The sequence below is a fragment of the Pan troglodytes genome, chromosome 5 (genome assembly GCF_028858775.2).
Source record: "Pan troglodytes isolate AG18354 chromosome 5, NHGRI_mPanTro3-v2.0_pri, whole genome shotgun sequence".
Lineage (NCBI taxonomy): Eukaryota > Metazoa > Chordata > Mammalia > Primates > Hominidae > Pan > Pan troglodytes.
The window spans coordinates 19173833-19193642 of record NC_072403.2 but is presented as its reverse complement, the minus strand read 5'-3'; the positions used below and the strand labels follow the sequence as shown (position 1 = coordinate 19193642).

General features: G+C 44.0%; 1 protein-coding gene across 14 annotated transcripts in view; it reads right to left on the bottom strand.

Moving 5' to 3' along the window:
- The window catches only part of PHACTR1 (phosphatase and actin regulator 1), a 574604-nt gene that overhangs the window by 48805 nt on the left and 505989 nt on the right, over positions 1-19810 (bottom strand). For all 14 annotated transcript variants that reach the window (XM_009450525.5, XM_009450527.5, XM_009450524.5 and 11 more), the window contains 2 exons: positions 13240-13484; positions 11100-11256 (listed from right to left, as the gene is read on the bottom strand). In XM_009450525.5, the coding sequence (XP_009448800.1) occupies positions 11100-11256; positions 13240-13484 (402 nt within the window). The remainder of the gene's footprint in view (positions 1-11099; positions 11257-13239; positions 13485-19810) is intronic.

Here is a 19810-nt window from a genome sequence, read left to right as displayed (position 1 = left end):
CCCAGCTAGTAAGTGGTGAAGAGCTTTCAAGCTCAGGTTCAGCTCCAAAGTCTTTGATTTCTCTTCTTACTAGCCCATTGCTTCTCAAACTTTAGTGTGCATCAGAATCATGCTGGTTAAAATGCAGATTCCTGCACAGCACCTCCCACCCGGCCTAAGAATTTCTGATTCTGGGTCTGGGGTGGGGCCTGAGAATATGCATTTTCAACAAATTCCCAGGGGATGCTGATGCCATTAGCCCAAGGGCCACACCAGGAGAACCACTGCATTGGACCTCTGTTCCCCACATTGCAACAGGCACAGGTATTACTGAAATGCAATAAAAAAGCCCAGTTAAGCCCGAGATAGAAGAACATCTCCTTTCCTCTTCTTCATTCCATGCCTTATCTCTCCCTTGAGGACATTTGCAGGTAGCTTGACCCACTGCTCTAGAACTCTACAGTCCACCAAGATACCTACCAAACCACAGGTCCTTGGGAGGGAAGCTCTGTTCAACATAAAAACTCAACCAAACTACACATTTTTTCCAGTGGGTTTGCCAGAAATAGGAAAACCCTGGATTTAGAAGATGTGCTTCTCTTTGCCCTTTATCATCTCTGAGATCATTGGTTCAGTTTCCTCATCTACAGAATGGGATTCCCAGTAGCGGCCGCCTTGCAGGGCTGCATGGAGATTATTAGATGAGGTGCTGATGGGGAAACACTTTATCTACAGCAACAGGCTTTAAAGTGATAAATGGCACGTATCAGGGACCTTCGCCCTGAGAGGTCTTTAAAGGTAGATGGGTTGATTCTTCTTTCACTTAGCCAAATATCCTGGCTGGGTACAGTGGCTCATGCCTGTAATCCCAGCTCTTTAGGAGGCTGAGGTGGGCGGATCACTTGAGTCCAGGAGTTTGAGACCAGCCCAACCAACAGGTTGAAACCCCATTTCTACTAAAAATACAAAAATTAGGCAGGTGTGGTGGCACACTCCTATAGTCCCAGCTACTTGGGAGGCTGAGGCACGACAATCACTTGAACCTGGGGTGGGTGGAGGTTGCAGTGAGCCAAGATTGCGCCACTGCACTCCAGCCTGGGCAACAAAGTCTGATTCCATCTCAAAACAAAACAAAACAAAACAAAAACAAAAACAAAAAAACCCACAACGAATATCCTAAGAAAAACAGCCTTTCTTTCTGCCTTCTGCTTAGATTAACAAACAAGAACAATCATTACAGATTAGGGGAAAATCACCTGAGAACAAAAAGTTGCTGTGAGTAATAAACAGCCCAGTCTTTGAAGCTTCCTCTTCATCTACCCTAAGAAGAGCCTCTTAAAATGTGACCATGCAGCCCAGAAGATTCATCCATTCCCTGCTTAGTCTGCAGCTGAGTATAGCTGTGCTCTCCCCACCCCCTGCACCCAAAATTTGAAATGCTGCTGGAATAATCAGTTGTTTAAAAAAGCTATGAAATATAAAACAAAGTAAGACTCACAGCCTCCAAGAATGGCCACTTTTTTTTTTTTTAAAAGAAACTTTGCAAGTTTAAACACTAAGATCGATTGTGTTCCCACTGGGTAAAAGGCAGCTCTTTGTCCACCACACTTACTGTATCACTGAAAAATGTACAGACTGCCGGGGCAGCCGCAAGTCACAGATGCAGAGAACTAACGGTGCTCTCCAAGATGTGGCTCTGCTCCTCAACATGCAGTACTGGGCTTGCAGACGGGGCCTCCTCTCCTCCTGACACACAGGCATGGACATACACACAGAGTCGAGGCTCAGAAACTCTGTCCTAGCAACAGGATGTCAAGAGTTCAGTCTTTGCTGTAGCTCTTAACAGCTAGAGGCTGGGGTAAGAGGGCAAGAGGCCATGCACAACCCTGCAAGGGCTCTGAGACATGTTCAATGGCTGTAGGTCCCTGTGATGGCTGTGACCCATGGCTCAATGCCAGAACCTCTACATGTGTGGTTTTGAAGTTTTATTCTACCTCCTTCCAATGCGTCTTGCTCAAATCTTCTTATCCAGACAGCTTTCTCACCTTCCACTGATTTTTTTTTAAATAAACCCCAGTGAACATGTGGTTTCTTTAACTTTCTATCAAACAGGTAGTGCTATAGCCTGAGCTCATCTGAGCACCTTTCAGAAGATGTCAGCATTCCCAAAGGGCTCTCAAAAAGGATTTTCTATTGCGTGCAGTGAGTTCATAAAAGATGTCAAATTATCTGAAAGCAGCTTAGCTACACTAAGTCCATGCATTTGTGGGACAAATGTTGTAGAACTCAATAAATACATTCAAGTTATGCTCACCCTGACCTGACTTGTTCCCAACACACAATTTCAGTTTGGTGACTGGCGTCTTCCTTCAGTTTTATGGGAGGTCTCCGAATCCTCCCAGTTTTATGGGAAGTCTCCCTGGCCTGAGCCACCCCCACCCAGGCTTTGTGGATCTGAAGATGAGCGAATACCAGGGCCGTCTTTCCATTTCTCTCCTGTGCCCTCTAAGCTGTGCCCCACTCCCTGCTCCTCCACAGCTGAGATGAAGATGAGGATGAGGAGGATGATGATGATGGTGATGATAATGGCGCACAACCGCAAGGGCTAGGCCTACAAGCATGGCCTCCAAAACTTCACTCCAGTCTATTTTCCTTCCTTTTTTCTTTGGAGTTGTAATTCACAGTGACACGTATCCAGGGACACTAAGTAAGTCCAAGTTGAATTGACATCATAGAGCCTTTTATTGTTATTCCTATTTTTAGAAAGTGTTTCTGCAGCAGAAGAAATTACCTAGCCCGGGGAGATGCCAGCTCACACTCAGCATTAGTCCTTAGATTCCTGGGGAGACACTATTTGGCACTTTGGAGCTAGGGGTCGGTGTGTCAGACTCACCACACCAATTTTCCCCAACCATAAACACTACCCAAACTACATTTAGACGTCAAGATTACTGTATTTTATTGCCTGTGCTACAAGCATAAAAAATGGATTTCAATTTTCTCTCTTGAACACCGTACCATGATTTAAAGCAGCGCATAATCCTTGGTACATATTATTTCATATTCTGCTTATAGCAACAATGGTGTAGACTACTTAGGAGTATAAAATACAGATTTAGGATACTTTTTCTATCTAGCATATTATGAAATTCTAAATAAGACAGAGTAACATACTAGGTTTCATGGAGATGATCAGACTATTATCTCACTATCTCATTCACTAAGTCACAGTAATGATAAAGTAGTGAGGAGGAGAGAAAAGAGGAAGAATTTCGGTCCTTTACAAAGGAGAAAACTACATCTGATCTACCACATGGGGCTTAGTGCCGGTTTCCACGCCTTCAGTGTAGATTGAAGCTATCAGCGTCACTAGGTGCTTTAACCTTAAACCCTTCTGATTCCCAGGCTGTGGGTGTTAAGGAAAAGAAAGCAGTGACGCTACTTCACCAGCCTCAACCAAATTAATGTGTTCTTCAGGAGTCACTTGTAGACATTCTGCAGCAAGCTAACTAAATTCCTAAAACAAAGACCTGGAGCAAGTGCTCATTTTTAGGAATATGGCATACTGATTAACGATCAATCCACACAAATAAGTAAAGTCATGCACCTCATAACAACCTCTGGGTAATGGACTGCATATGGGACTGTGGTCCCAAAATATTATAATACTGTATTTTTATTCTACCTTTTCTATGTTTACATGCACAAATACCATTGTGTTACAATTGCTACAGTATTCAGTACTGTAACATACCACACAGGTTTGTAGTTGAGGAGCAATAGGCTTTACCATCTAGCCTAGTGTGTAGTAGACTCTACCATCTCGGTTTGTGTGAGTACACTTCATGATGGCCACACAATGACAAAATTGCCTGACACATTTCTCAAAATGTAATCCCATCGTTAAGCAATGTATGACTGTACATTCAAACTAATTTGGATTCTACAGATGCTAATTTTAAATTGCTACTGATATACACATACACGTGCTCACATTTACGTTTACAACATACCTACTATTCCTGTCTCATTGTCTCCTCGGCATGTGCAGTGCATGCATACAGACTTCATGAATATACTATAAATAGAATAAACTACACCATCCAGGTCCAAGATTTAAAACAGGAGGCCCAGAACTGAGATGGAGTCATTGGGCTGAATTCAGTCCACAAATATATATTTTTGCCTATCTCTTTTTTTTTTTTAAAGAGGGGTCTCATTCTGTTGCTCAGGCTGGAGTGCAGTGGCACAATTATAGCTCACTGCAGCCTCGACCTCCTGGGCTCAAGGGATCCTCCTACCTTAGCCTCCCAAGCAGCTGGGACTACAGGTGGACGCCATCATGCCCAGTTAATTTTTAAGAATTTGTTTTGTCAACATGGGGTCTGTGTTGTCCAGGCTGGTCTCAGACTCCTGGGCTCAAGCGATCCTTCTACTTTGGCCCCCCAAAGTGCTGGGATTATAGGCATGAGCCACTGTGCCAGTCCTATAAAGTCTAAAAAAATTGAAATTGTCATTTTAAAAATCCAGATTCTTTTTTTCAGAAGAGCTAACAAACTAGTCCTTCATTTCTGCAAAACAACAGGGGGTTGAAGCTGAACAGTGATGGCCTCTTGATGCAAGGGTGGACTTTTCATTTCGCCCCTGTTCCTAACACTCCCTATTCATCTCCTCACTGTCTGCTTCACTTCTGTGCAATATCTGTCTCTTCCCACATGCATTTGGGGTCATGGTCCCTTCTCTAGGTAAACCCACCTGAAACTTCTCCAAGGGTTATGGATTGAATTCTGTCTTCCTAAAACTTCTAGGTTGAAATCCTAATCCCAGTACCTCAGAATGTCCCCTTATTGAGACAGGGTCTTTACAGGGATAATCATGTTAAAATGAGGTCTTTGGGGTGGGGTGGTGGGCCCTAATCCAGCATAACTGGTGTCCTTATAGAAAGGGGAAATCTGAACACAGAGATACACACAGAGGGAGAGCATCATGTAGAGACGAAGGCAGAGATTGATGTGATGCATCCACAAGCCAAGGAAGACCAAAGATTCCCAGCAAACACCAGAGGCCGGGAGAGACGCCTGGAACAGACGCTCCCTCGCAGCCCTCAGAAGGAACCAACTCTGCTGACACCTGGATCTCAGACTTCCAGCCTCTAAAACTACGAGACAATGCATTTCTGTTGTGTATGCCACTTGATTTGTGGGACTCTGTTATGGCAGCCCCAGCAAATGAATACACCAAGTAGCTTAAATAAAGTCAGTATCTTCCTTTGATCATTGGGAATAATCATAGGTGAGTGGTCTGCATTATTGGCTATGTCTAGCTTAGGAAAAGGACATCACAAGGAGAAATATTCTTTCCCAAACCAAGTGACCAGGCTTCCAAGAGCTTCTACATAGAGATGCATCCAACTAGAAGTGGGGAGTCTCCCTGCTGCAGCTCAGGTGATGAAAAAATTCTGGTCAACTCTGACTGCCAAAAAAAAAAAAATGCCCATAGTTCACTCCTGAGTAGAAGGGTGATATTTCAAGGGTGAAGGGATATTTTAGGGGAAGGAGTATGTCAGGGAGGTAGACAGCCCCAATCCTCATTTATTCCTGAGCTCACTTTAGATGATAAACTCCTGTGTATATGGTGAGGCACTTTCCATTTTATTTTTCTTTTGCAGGCTTTTTCTTTCATCTGGTCCAAACAACAAAGAGGGTATGGGTGGGGACAGAGGACCTCAGTTGGAGAGGACTGGGCCAGTCGATCCTCTGTTGGGTCTGAAGAGCTAGCTGTTCCCTAGGTGAGGTCCCAAGTAGACTGGCTGTTGTCTGACCACAAATAGGTCATGTTTTGGAGTCTTAGTCCCTTCCTTTAAAAATGAGTAGCCCTATCAACTTACTGAATGATGACTTTTTATAGGATGTTTCAGAATCGAAAGCACAACTTGTTAGGCATTAGGTTACTCTTTAGTTCCAGAACACCCCATACCTAGTGATCTGAAGCTCCAACTTCTGGGGGTTTCACTTCACCAATCTGTCAGTGTCACAGGCTGGAAAGTGAGGAAGTGCCAGAGCATGCTGTCTCTGGCAGATCACGAGGTCGCCCTGACAGGGCACCCTAACTATGAACTTTGAGAAGCAGGGCTCTGTGTCTAATTTTTTAATACTGATTTTTGGGAGTAGTATGTTCAATTATATTTCAAATAAACAAAATGGAGTCATGAGGGAACATGACTCTGGTGGGAATAAAAAGCTTGGCAAATGAACAGAACTAGAAGTAGATCTGACGGCTAAGATCCCATAGTCACGGCACCTCCTAGTTCAGGATGTGGAATCCCAAGAGGAGATCTAGAGAGAATGCAGAATGGTTTTGCATGGGGCAGGGTAGGTGGGGTGAGGGATTGCCCTGAGGTCTCTGTGTGTCCACTGGAGATGAAAAGTGCTACTCATGTAGCACTGAGAAGTGACACTCAAACCAGTGGATTCTAAGAGAACTTCATCAATACGAATCTAAGCAAATGTCCCCATAGGTACCATTCCTTTATGTATAAGACACAGGTACTACTGCAGTGATACACCATGCACATTACAATTCAGGCACAAATAACCATATTAAAAAGGATCATATGAAATGAATGTAAATAGAAGCTCTACAATTTTCACCTGGCACCCCAGTGGATGGCATCATTCACCACCCCTTGGTCCTCTGTGCCATCCTGAAGTTCAAAGTCTGTATACATATGGAGGAGGAGCCACGTGAACCCTGTTGACCAATGTTCATGTCTCTGGGGCAGTCCACACGTCTCCAACGGCAGTGGACTGAAATAGTTATTTATTAAAAAATCCAGATGACTTGCTTATTGAGACTTAGTAGAGTCTGCCCAATAGCCTCAACAAGTAAACATTTTTGGAAGCACACTAATTTTGGCATTTTTATGTAGAAACTCTGCCTTAATGCTGGGAGGTTCTGCAGAAGTTGACATCATTTTACTTGGTGTTTCTGTTTCCCATTCCTCACCCTCAATTTGGGATTATTCTTAGAATGCTACACATCGTGGTCTTTTTTTTTTCTTATGTTATTGGAACTGTCAGGCTAAAATTATGTTTTCTATCTTGCTGACTCCATGAGGACCACAGACTTGGCCACATGCTTTTCAAAGAGCCTAAGATTTCCAGTACATTAATAGCCAGAGAATGCTGCAGCCTTGTAGCTTCAGAAATGCCAACTCTACAGCACATGTCTACATTCTTTTAGTTACTTTTTGTGATCATAAAGCACATATTTTGCACACAGTAATCAGATGACCTAGTCTAATGCCCTCAGGGCAAATGACTAGGGAATGAAAGAATCAGAGCCAGAACCCAAACTTCTACTCCAGAGTAGCTCGCTCTCTACCACAGTCACTTTTTGGTTCTCGGATTTCCCCTTCATTCTGCCCTGGCTTCAGGATGAATGGGTGGCTAGAAGCACAGAGTTGAGCTCTCAATTCTAAAGGGAATAGTCCCTAAAACTCTTTGGGTCTGCATTAATGGCTGTGCTACCTCAAAAATGACCTTGAGGTATAGATATGGCCTATCTGCCTGATGTGCTGAACTCTGTACAACTTTGCCAATTTGCTAGGCATGCCTGACAGTCTGTCCTTTAGGTACAGTCCCTGCAATCTGGCTAGAGCTTCCAAGGGTCTTACCACAAAGAAAGAAACTCCCTAGTTGAAAGAGTGACGGACAAAGTGGATTCAGAGGAAGGATGCAGGCCATCTCAATGGCTTGAATATGCTGCCTTCTCTACTTTGTCTTTCTGTCCCTAGTTGATGTGTCTTCTCCTGCTGGTAAGGTTTGGTTCTGTGTCCCCACCCAAATCTCACCTTGAATTCTAATCCCCATAATCCCCATGTGTCAAGGGCAGGACCAGGTGGAGGTAACTGAATCATGGGGGCAGTTTCCCTCATGCTGTTCTCATGATAATGAGTGGGTCTCACGAGATCTGATGGTTTTATAAGCATCTGGCATTTCCTCTGCTTGCACTCATTCTCTCTCCAGCCACCCTGTGAAGAGGTGCCTTCTGCCATGATTGTAAGTTTCCTGAGACCTCTCCAGCCAGGGGAAACTGTGAGTCAATTAAACCTCTTTTCTTTATAAATTACCCAGTCTCAGGTATTTCTTCATAGCAGCAAACTGAATAATACACCTGCCATCCACCATAATGAAAGAGGGCTGGGAACAATGTATACTATGGTAAACCTTCAGTGGATGTTACAAATTCCAAGCAGTATTTAAGCATCCTTATAAGGGGAAGAGTTGGGAAAGGGCTGATTTACCAGGATAAGATTTCAGATGCAGATAACTTCTTTCAGGGCATGGATGGTTTATGTCTCTTCCCACCTCTGGGTTTTGTGGCTGCCTTTGCTAGCTAATCATGGTGGTGGCTTGTGGATATGTATTCAGGCAGGAGAGGCTGGGATTGTCTCCCTTTTTAGGAGTATGCTCTGGGGCAATGGTGCCCTTTTTTACTGTGTTAGTCTAAACCAGGTGCAAGGACCCCACAGTGAACAAGCAGGTGGCCAGCCTCACAGGCCGACTTCCTATGCTTCCCATCTCTCTCTCACACTTGGCACAGAAGAGGTCACTGGGGCAGCCAGATGCTCTGGCATCTCACTCCCATCTGCAGATAAATCTTCATTTGCCCCTCACATACCTGGGGCTCTCCTTGTACTGTAGCAGAGCTGGAGGAATGGGAAGTGAGGGGAAGGAGCTATAATAAAAGATCTGCTCCTTCTCTTTTTTCTGATTCCCTAGAGGATAATGTGTAAACTTGAACAAGCTGGGTCAGGAGTAGCCCAGAACTGCACCCACCCACCCCAACCACCCTCAGAACTGAGATCTGGTTCTATGTAACCTGAGAGAGATTGGGGAAGCCAGGATCATTGTTTTCAAGTATGCTACAGCATGCCATGTTATGGGGGATGAGGGTGCAGAAAACACAGAATAAGACCAATGAGTGGGAGTGGCATGGACAGATTTCAGTTAAATATTGGAAGAATGTCTAAGAATAAGGCTCTCCAACAATGGGACAGGCTCTCTAGAGAGCTGTAACTATCACTGAGGTATTAAAAGAGAAGGCCATGTTACTTCAGTCAATGACAGAAAGTATGTATGTGTGTGTGGCAGGTGGTTAGATGTTTTCATTCTATGACTCTAAAGACTGCATAACACTAGGTCCAATCATCCATCAGTGTTGACCATTTTACAAAGCCCTGTACCATTACAATATCCTCCAAGAGGAAACCAAGTTAATTTTGAAAAAGAAGCTGCTCTTAGGTAGCAAAATAAATCAGGTGGGAGGGAAGAATACTGGCATACTGTTGGATGACGCCTATGTCTACATAACCTCTAGGCACCACCTTTCTCACTTGTACAATGCAAAGGTGATGGTGAAAACAGGTAACTGATTGCTTGCTATGGGCCAGATACTGTTTTAAATACTTCTATTAACTTGCTTAATTTTCACAACTCACTCTTTTACATATGCAGAAACACAGGTAAGGAGAATAAGTGACTTACTTAAGGCTATACACCTAGTAAGAGGGAGAATCAGAATTAAGCCCTGGTAGACTTCCACACATTATGTCCAGGCACTCACAACAGTGTCTGGTACAAAGTAAGGGCTCAAGAGAGAGAATTCCAGAGCTGTGCTGTGTGACATTATGCAAAGTAACCAAAGTTCTCTATGCCTGGTATTCTCATCTGTAAAATGGGTATACAAATGGTGTATCTTATAGACAGGCTCAAAGACAAACAATGTAATACATATAAAACGTTCAGAGAATGGTGGCAAATAGTAAGTACTCAACAAAGGTTACCTAATGTCACATAAACATGCCCTTGATTACAAATACATACATGGGTGGTTAATATCTTAATATAACATAAAGCTATGCCCATGTCTGTAATATCCATACATAAAGGGCAATCACTCAAAATGAGTCCCAGTGGAGTAATGAAGCATCACTACCAACCACTTAACCGTATATCAGAGAGTGTGTTTGTCTGATTGCTTTGTGCTTAATCAAACCACACCTTATCTCTCCATAGGTCCTCAATTCTATTACATGATGGAGGCTTTTCTTCCTTCCTTCCTGCTTTCCTTCCTTCCTTCCTTCTTTCCTTCCTCCCTCCCTCCCTCCTTCTCTTTCGCTCTCTCTTTCTCTTTCCTTCTTTCTTTCTCTTTCGTTCTTTCTTTCTCTCTTTCCTTCTTTCTTTTCCCTTCCTTCTTTCCTTCCTTCCTTCCTTTCTTTCTCTCTCTTTCTTTCTTTCCTTCTCTCTCTCTCTCTCTGTCACCTGGGCTGGAGTGCAGTGGCACAATAATGGCTCACTGAAGCCTTGACCTCCTGTGCTCAAGCCGTCCTCTTGCCTCAACCTCCCATGTAGCCGGGACCACAGGCATGTGCCACCACATCTGGCTAATTTTTGATTTTATGTAGAGATGGGGTTTTACGTTGTTGCTCAGGCTGGCCTCAAACTCCTGGGCTCAAACAATCTGCCCACTTTGGCCACCCAATGTATTAGGACTACCGGTGTGAGCCACCGTGCCTGGCCAGATGATGGAGTCTTTTCTACAGATGATTATTCTCCCTGGAAACCTGCCTCTCAATTTCTCCCTGAACCTTGAATCAAGTGAATTTTCCAAGATTTGGATAAATAAAGGAGAGGGCACTATAGAAACAACCTTGGAGACAAAATGGGATGTTTTCCATTGTCTCTTCCTTTTTTTTTTTTTTTTTGAGACAGAGTCTTGCTCTGTCACACAGGCTGGGGTGCAATGGTGCGATCTCGGCTCACTGGAATCTACACCTCCCGGATTCAAGTAATCCTCCTGCCTCAGCCTCCCGAGTAGCTGGGACTACAGGCCACCATACCTGACTAATTTTTGCATTTTTAGTAGAGATGGGGTTTCACCATGTTGGCCAGGCTGGTCTTGAACTCCTGACCTCATGTGATCCACCTGCCTTGGCCTCCCAAAGTGCTGGGATTACAGGCATAAGCTACCGCGCCCGGCCGAGACCGAATTCTTTTGCTAGAACCTGGAGAGCTAAAGGCCCACTGCCAGGGAGGCAGAGGGTGCCGCTGTCCTACCTGGTGAGCTTGGTGCCAATCTGTTGCCTCAGCTCCAGCCGCTCCTCATCCGTCTGCCTGGGAAGGATGTTCTTTTCTTCCAGCTCTCGCTTGGAGGGCCTGTTGCTGAGTTTGATGGCTAAGGAGTCCTTCCTGCAGACCTTCATGGCCAGGGAGCCTGTAGGAGACAGAAATGAGTCAATTAAGGCTTACATATCTGCCTGGGCTCCCACAGGGCCAACCCTGGGTCATAAGATACAAGGCAGGAAGGAAGTCATCAAGGTTTTAACACCTGAAAGTGGTTAATGCCTCAGTTCCTAGAGTTCCTGCCATTGCCACACACTCTACCCCTAGCACTGTGTGGGGCACATGGACAGCACATGGGGAACCTGTGATTGGGTGTCTGCTCTCCAGGAATGTCTAGCATGCAGGCGACATCAGAAAGGAGGGCAGGACTGGCTGTGGGGTGCAGTGGACTGCAAAGGGGGAGATAGGACAGAGGCTTTTAGCAACTAGGGGAAGTTTCACGAGGAGGAGGGGCTGACACCTGAAGCAGAGATGAGAGTCCAACAGGCAGCAGGTGGGCGGGGATCTGTGTCTGCAGAAGTTCAGCGGTGAAGGCTACACCAGGAAATCTCAAGAGACAGAAAAGATCAACTACACTGGAGCTTGGGGGACGTGAAGGAGAAAAAAGGTAGGTGGACAAAGTGGGGCTGGTTGGGGGTGGGAGTGGAGGTGAGGGCTTTGAAACACGCAGTATCCTGGGATGGGTTTTTTCTTTTCAACCCCAGGGTTTCTGAGCAGCTGAGGCAGGGCTTCCCTAAATCTGATATAAATCAGTGGTTCTCAACCAGTGGTGATTTTGTGGTGATTTTGCTCCCCAGGGAACACCTGGCAAAATCCCAAGGCATTTTTGGTTGTCAAAACTAAGGTGGCAGGCAGAGGGTGCTACTGGCATCTAGCGGACAGAGGCCAGGGATGCCTGGAAACATCCCACAGTGTACAGGACAGCCCCACACCAGAGAATTATCTGGTCCCAAATGCCGGGAGTGCTGAGGTTGAGAAACCCCTGTATGAAACATTTAATTCTCTGGATACTGAACAGCAAACAGGGGCTGAGCAGCTGCTCCTTCCATTCATGGATCATTGAGGTCTCTGGCTGCCCTGTGTGGTTCTTTCCTTGACATCACTTGGATCCCTTCATAGCTCGCCAGGTCTTACTTGGAGCCAGCTATTTGAAGCCTGGTAAGTAGAGAGCAAGAGAAAACGCCAGCAGGCAACAAGTCTGAGGATGGCTTTGGGCTTGATTGAGCAGTGCTTTTCTTCTTTCTTCCTCCACTAGTTTTAGAACATGAGCTTCAGAATGTGACAGAGCCCGCATCAAACCCCAGCGTTGCCCCTTAGCAGACGTGAGGCCCTGGGCCAGCGCCTTGTCTCTCCATTTTCTGCCCTTATCTGTAAAATGAGGCAATAGTGTCCATGCCTCAGGGTTGTTGTGAGATGTAGGTGAGAGATTAAAACCATAGCCCATTGTCAGGCACACAGTACATGTTCAAGGCATGGTTGCTATTCTCATAAGTTCATTTATTAAAAAGTTGGCCAAATATCAGGCTGTACTCACGTAACTAAAATTTATTTACTGTTCATGGCCAGAGTGATAGGTTTTGAACTTTGCTTTCTTCATTTCTTCTCTTGTCTCTTAGCACATTTAAAGGTCATAAATAAGAAATGTAAATTGAGGCCTTCTAAAGTTGCTGAGGTATGCTTAAAAAGTGAATTTGTTGCATACACAGTGAGTAGTATTTGAGTGTTTGCTAGACAGGGACAGAGTTTTAAACTTCTGAAAGTTTTTTTTGGGTGGGGGAGAAGTTGCATCCTAAGAGAAGCAACAAAGAAGCCATTTAAAGAGGTAGGAGGTGGCAGTAATTTTTAGAGCTAGGAGGGAATTTAAGGAGGGCATTTAGAGGACATTTACCCTCTCCTCTTACTGATGTAGGAACTGAGGCCCCAACAGGTAGACTAAGCTGCCCTACGACCCAGGACCAGTCAACACCAGAGCAGGGATTAGAACCCAGACTGCTGGGCTGCTGGGTCCGCTCTCTGCTGCCTTTCCACAATGGCATGCTTCCCCACCCCTGGTGATGAGTTAAGATGAACGCACTGGTGTATAATGAGCTGTCATCATCTTCATCCTCCTCTTCCTCCTCTTCTCTTGTATACAGGCAAGAAGAGTCTTCGTAGTCTGACTCATGAGGCACATTTTCTTTATTGTCATCACATTCAATCACAACAGTTGGCACTTGTCTTATTTCTGGAAGGCCCATAGGTCCTGCTTTGGTGACCCCATCACCCGAGTGCAACCCAGAGCTGTGGTAAGAAGTGGAACAGGGGACCCGCTGCTCAGAGCTGTTTAAAGACAAGGAGGAAAGAGGAAATTCACTTTGGCTAATGTGCTATATAAATGCATCAAAACCATTTTAAAACTCAGTTGCCCATCCCTAAGAGACAAAGGGTCTACTGGGCAAGTAAAGTTCCATTGCTCACCTTACAGGGAATCACTTTAAGACGGCACGGTTTCCTGATGGGAATAGTGGCGTGGGATAGGCTCCTCGTGGGTGGTGTGATGGTTGCACAATGATGTGAACGTACTTAATGCCATTGAACTGTATGCTTTAGAATGGTTAAGATGGCAAATTTTATGTTATCTGTATTTACCATAATTAAAAAAAATTAAAAGCAAGGGTAAAGGATTCATTTGATAGTGAATCTACAGATTCAGGAGAGAAAGATAATAATTGAGGTTCTAGTTTTCTAAAGCTACACAGGGCGACTAATAGGGACTGAGTGTGTGAAAGACTGAAATGCTGTGGCTGGAGATGCTGAGAAAGGGAAGAGGGGCATGGACACAAGGCTGGAGACCCATGCATGACATTGTTAGCGATGACCTAGAGAAAGTTCTCTCCCACAGGGAGCCACAAGTAATGCCAGTCTGGATATTTTGCAGGTCAGTTTTCTAAGAGGCATCGAGGATGATGTTTTTGGTTCCACCTCTTAAGTTGAACCAACTTGGATCAAATATCTTTGTTAACTAAAAAAGCTATACTGCTGGGCATGGTGGCTCATGCCTGTAATCTCAGCACTTTGGGAGGCCGAGGCAGGCGGATCATGGGGTCAAGAGATCGAGACCATCCTGGCCAACATGGTGAAACCCTCTCTCTACTAAAAATACAAAAATTAGCTGGGTGTGGTGGCACGCACCTGTAGTCTCAGCTACTTGGGAGGGTGAGGCAGGAGAATCGCTTGAGCCTGGGAGGCAGAGGTTGCAGTGAGCCAAGATCGTGTCACTGCACTCCAGCCTGGCAACAGAGCGAGACTCCATCTCAAAAAGAAAAAAAAAATCTATACAAGTTTGTTGTTCGAAAGTTACTACATGCGTGTCATCAAAAATAAAATAATTATTTTCTTAATCCTCTAGCTGAGGATTATGTAGTAACTTAGAACCCTTTTTTATGACAGGCTTTGCATGAAATCTAGTAAGAATCATAGAATATGAAGCCAGAAACCATAGTTAAATTTTGTAATTCTTTTTCAGATTAACTGGAAGTGGAATTTATATCTTTCATTTAAGGAATTTCTAAATACAGGAAACTCAATGCATTTTACCATCCAAAAGTGTTTGACATGCCTAAGGAAATGGAGCATGAGGTTATATTATATATCAGTAAGTCCTACATTTGAATATTTTATCCAAAAGAAATCTGACTTATGACATATGAATGCATGCCTCTCCTTTGAAACTTTCAATTACGCTTTAAATTATTGCTATGCCTAATGTAAATTCAATTAACTTCCTTCCTTCCATTGTTTGCAAAGAGCTGTTTTTCTCTTTGTATTTTTCACAGAACTCTTCAGTGACACAAATGGAAAAATCTAGTTAACACATTATGAGCTATGATGTTCAAGGCAATGAACTAAATCAACTTAAAAAAAAGCCAACTACTGAATAGGATTAAATCACGTATTTACAAAATGCAGCATCTTATTAGTGGTTTACCACATTAGTGGTTTACGTTGGTCCATTTCCCACCTAATTGAATACAAATGACAATGGGAGCAGGAGGGTGAAGTACACGATAGATGGCCTCCAGGGTGGCGAAGGGTGATGAAAGTGGGGCTAGGGACTTGGTGCCCACCCTGCAAAGCAGCCCTTTTATCAGTGACAGCCACTCCATTCCAACTGCGCTTGGATTTCCACATTGGGTATTATAGGAAGTAAGGATGGAAGAGGCCAAAAAATGTAATTCCATGGCTCATGTTTTGCCTGAATCCTGTCTTTTCCTCTCTCTACTTTTTGGTTAATTAGCAATGGTTCCTATAAAGGCACAGAGCTGGGGATAACAGCAGCCGGGAGCTGGGGATGAAAGCAGTCAATAGATTCTTGTTTGGTGGGAAGAATCTTTTAAGGAAAAAAGTTGGAAACTAGAGAGTATGAGTTCCTTAAGGTAGAAGGCTCCAAGTTGATTCAAGAAGATAAAGAAGAGAGAAAAATGCAAAGGAAGATAAGAAACTCCACCTCATAGGTAGTGTGTAATCAACAAGAGGCTGTGGTTTCCTCTCTTTCAAAGATACATGGGCAGCGAGAGACCTTCTTGCATAGGATGGGATTAAATGGAGGACAGCTGGCTACTTTGAAAGGTACCAGGTACCATGCTACTGGGTTTGTCAAATAGGGATTGGTCAGGTGGCCAATGACTGCCTGTTGGGGCACTAGAGAAACAGCTAAAGACTTCTGGGGCCAATCAGGTCATCTTCTTGATGTGTGAACCCTAGCATGTGCTTGAATGCCTAATTTTCCTTAAGAATGAAGGAGGTAGTTTTCCATGAAGCTAGGTGAATCCACCAAAAGAATTGTAAAACATTCTATTAATAAATATCCACTGAATGCCAACTATGCATCAGGAAGAGTCCTGAGAAGAAGACAAATGCCCCGATAAACCCACCCCTTTTGTAACTATGGAGAACCACAGGAGAGCAAGAAAAGAAAGGAGAGTATAGAAGTTAGCTGAAAAGGAGGCTGGGAAGGTTAATATGTGGCCTCAGTTTGGGGAGTCCAGACAGATCTGAGTCCACGTTTTGCCACTTACTCTCTTCTTGACATTGGCCAAATTGTAGGGCTGGTGCATGTGAAGTCGCCTGTTGACACGGCCTCAGATGAGACCCTCACTGGTTATTGACAGACATGGCCTTCCAAGTGGTTTCACAGCAGGCTCAGTTTCAGTCCAGTCTCCAGAGTTGTCGGAGCGGCTTTCTAAAACTCGGATCTAAGAGCCTCACCCATGAGAACTTTGAATGCCTCTCAAGTCTACAAAACTACTGCTCTAGGAGTGATGCAAATGAAAATTCAGTTAACGCATCATGAACTGTACTATTTGAGGCAAAGAACCAAATCAACTCAAATGCAGCATCTTATGACACGTGGCCTGTGCCCTGCTGCTGACAGACACCCAGCAGAACATCAGTCTCTGTAGCACGAGTTTTTTTTATAATATAGTTATTACCTACATCTGCTCTAAATACAGGCTCTCATTCCGAAAGGAAGGTGAAAACCATTAGCCTGCAAACAGTAGCTTAAACATAATGTCACGTGCCTGCCACACCCTACATAATTTGGCCCAAATTATTAACCCAGACTCATTCCCACTTCTTTACTTCTGTCTCCAAACAATTGACCCCTTGATCACCTGCAACTATGCATTCAATGCTCTTGGCCTGGAATGTGTTCCCAAACCATCTTCACCTCATTCATTCCTATTTCTCTCTCAATACTTGTCTCAGTCAATGCCTTGCCTGTGTTTATGGGAGAGAGTCCTCAAGGGTGAAAACCATGATCATCTGTTTGCTTACTATCTTCTCTTCACCACCCAAGGCTGTAGGCTCCTTGTCGGGCAGAAGCCACATCTTCTGTTTGTATCTGGTTCCTATTACTATGCTTAGTGCCTAGTATCGTGCCTGACACAAAGTAGATGCTCAGTAATTGTCTATTGCTTTAGCCGAATGAAATAAATATGGGCTGGAATGACTGACATTTAGATATATTTGTAAGCAGTCAGCAAAACATGTTCAAAAGGCATTAACTAAGGGATGTTTTTTTAATTTTCAGGGAGGCATCTAGTGGTGTGCTGCAGGGATGTGGTGCTCTAGACTTGGTTAGCATCTTTATCAATGGCAATGACAAAAAGGGCATCCTCAATGAATAACTGAAAGAGTTGAAGGAGAGAAGGAAAGAAGGGAGAGTGAATAGAGAGAACATTTACTAAATGTGTAATTTTCACACACAGTGTTGCATTTCACCTTTCCAGCAACCGTATGGGACAGGTGCTGTTCTCCCCATTTTATGAAGCAGGAAATTGAAGCTCTGAAAGGGTAATGAATAGGCCCACAAGGACACAGTTAGTAAAGGAAGGGCTTGAAATTTGAACCTACTCTATTACAAATTCTGCATGCAAAAGTTGAACTGTGATACTTATGAGATGTGTCCTTTGATAAAACACACACCCGACTAAATGTACCCAGGCAAGATGGAGGAAATATCATACCTTGTCAACAACGTGTGTAAAAAATGGGCATCATTATTTATAACTATTTTAAGTCCTACTAACTAGGGTAGGTAAAAGTATTCTACCCTGCCATGACCAGGCCACTCCTGGGGCACTGAGTTTAATACTCAGGGCGTTCAGGAGACCCATCCATTCACCGATTCACCTTGGCTGCTTTTGCACCAAAATAGAAGAGTGGAGGAGTTGCAATAGAGCTGAAAATATTTACTATCTATCTGGTTCTTTAAAGAAAAAATTTTCTGTGCCCTGATCTGAACCAGTGTTTTCTAAACCTTGATTATACTCCCACCTCCTTAATCTTTTTTGTGTATGGCATCTTTGAAGTCCATTTACACTATTATTTACTTTGTAATTTTTTAAGTCAGTACGGTATTTTTTAAAAATTTAAACACTATTGTAACCTCATCCTAAGCAAATGATATCTTTGTAATAACAGGTTTTGTATGTAAATCATATAGGTTTATAACATGTTAAGATATATTTTTATATTTGTAATACATATATTTTCAATATTGATATATGCATAAGTACATACAATATTCAATAAAATATTAAAACTAATAAAAGGTTGTCCTAAACTCATTTTCTGTACCACCAATGATGCAGATATCACAGTTTGGTTAAATGTTGCTCTAGACCAGGCTTTTTCAACACAGGCATGACTGACATTTTGGGCCAGATAATTCATTGCTTTGAGGGTTGTCCTGTGCATTGTAGTACACTTAGCAGTACCCCTGGCCTCTGCCCACCAGATGCCAGCAGCACTTCCTCCAACTGTGACAGCCAAAACAATCTTCAGACATCGCCAAATGTCCTCTGGGGGACAGGGGGACAGAAATCATCCCAGATTAGGAGCCACTGGCCTAGAGCATCCACAGTGGCTTTGCTGCTTGCTGCATTCTCAGCACTGTACCATGTGAGTCTCTTCAAGAGCCACTTAGGTATTAATTATCAGGAATCTGCAGCATTCGCTGAATGATGAAGAACTGTCCAGATCCTCTCATGTGAGTTCCTGACTTATCAGGTGTGAGGCTGGCATTCTGGGGGCTGCAACAAGATGCTGATGCTCGTGGGGTTCTACTTACTCAGTTACTTGCACTCCTGCCTTCAGTTCCTGAGCTGTTAGTTACCCCATGAATGCAAGAGCTCCAGGCTGACGCTTGAGTGAAACAGGTTTTCTCATTCTTTGCCCAGATCAGTGATTTACTGAATGACACTCAGTGGTCTGAGAGAGTCACATCTTCCAGAGTACCTATCAACAGGAACTGCTGACTCGTGTAATAAAATCTATTCTAGATCACTCACATCAACATTCTTTGGCATTAAGCATTTAGTTGGCTTCAAATTCAAATGGACTTCATTGCACATGGGTTGTGTTCACCCTCCCTCTTCCTAAGGGCTAACTAGCTTCTAAAACCGCAGGTAAACATGAGGAATCTCATCCTAACCTCCGAGATGGAGTCTTTGTTCATTCTTTTTTTTTTTTTTTTTTTTTTTTTTTTGAGATGGAGTCTCACTCTGTCACCCAGGCTGGAGTGCAGTGGCGTGATCTTGGCTCACTGCAACCTCCGCCTCCCGGATTCAAGCAATTCTCTGCCTCAGCCTCCCAGATGGCTGGGATTACAGGTGCCCACCACCACACCTGGCTAATTATTATATTTTTAGTAGAGGCAGGGTTTCACCATCTTGGCCAGGCTGGTCTTGAATTCCCAACCTTGTGATCCACCTGCCTTGGCCTCCCAAAGTGCGGGGATTAGAGGCGTGAGCCACCGTGCCCGGCCACCTTTGTTCATTCTGACTGGATTATTACAGATGATGATGGAAATTAACATTTCTAAATGCTCACACTGTCCCACGTGTTGATTCACTTAAGCCTCACAAGGATCCTAAGAGATAGGTACTATTGTGATCTTCCCGTTTTAGATGGGAAAATGCAAAGGCACGTGGCCAAGGTCACACAACCAGAGGGGTGCAGACACTGAATTCAGGCCATCAGACTACAGGACCTGATCTAATGATGTCACTATACCACTGCCTATGTAGAAGTAGTGGTCCCCCAATGGTTGCAAACTTTAATCTTCTTCCAGACCCTCCCCCTCCCCACCCACCCAGTCC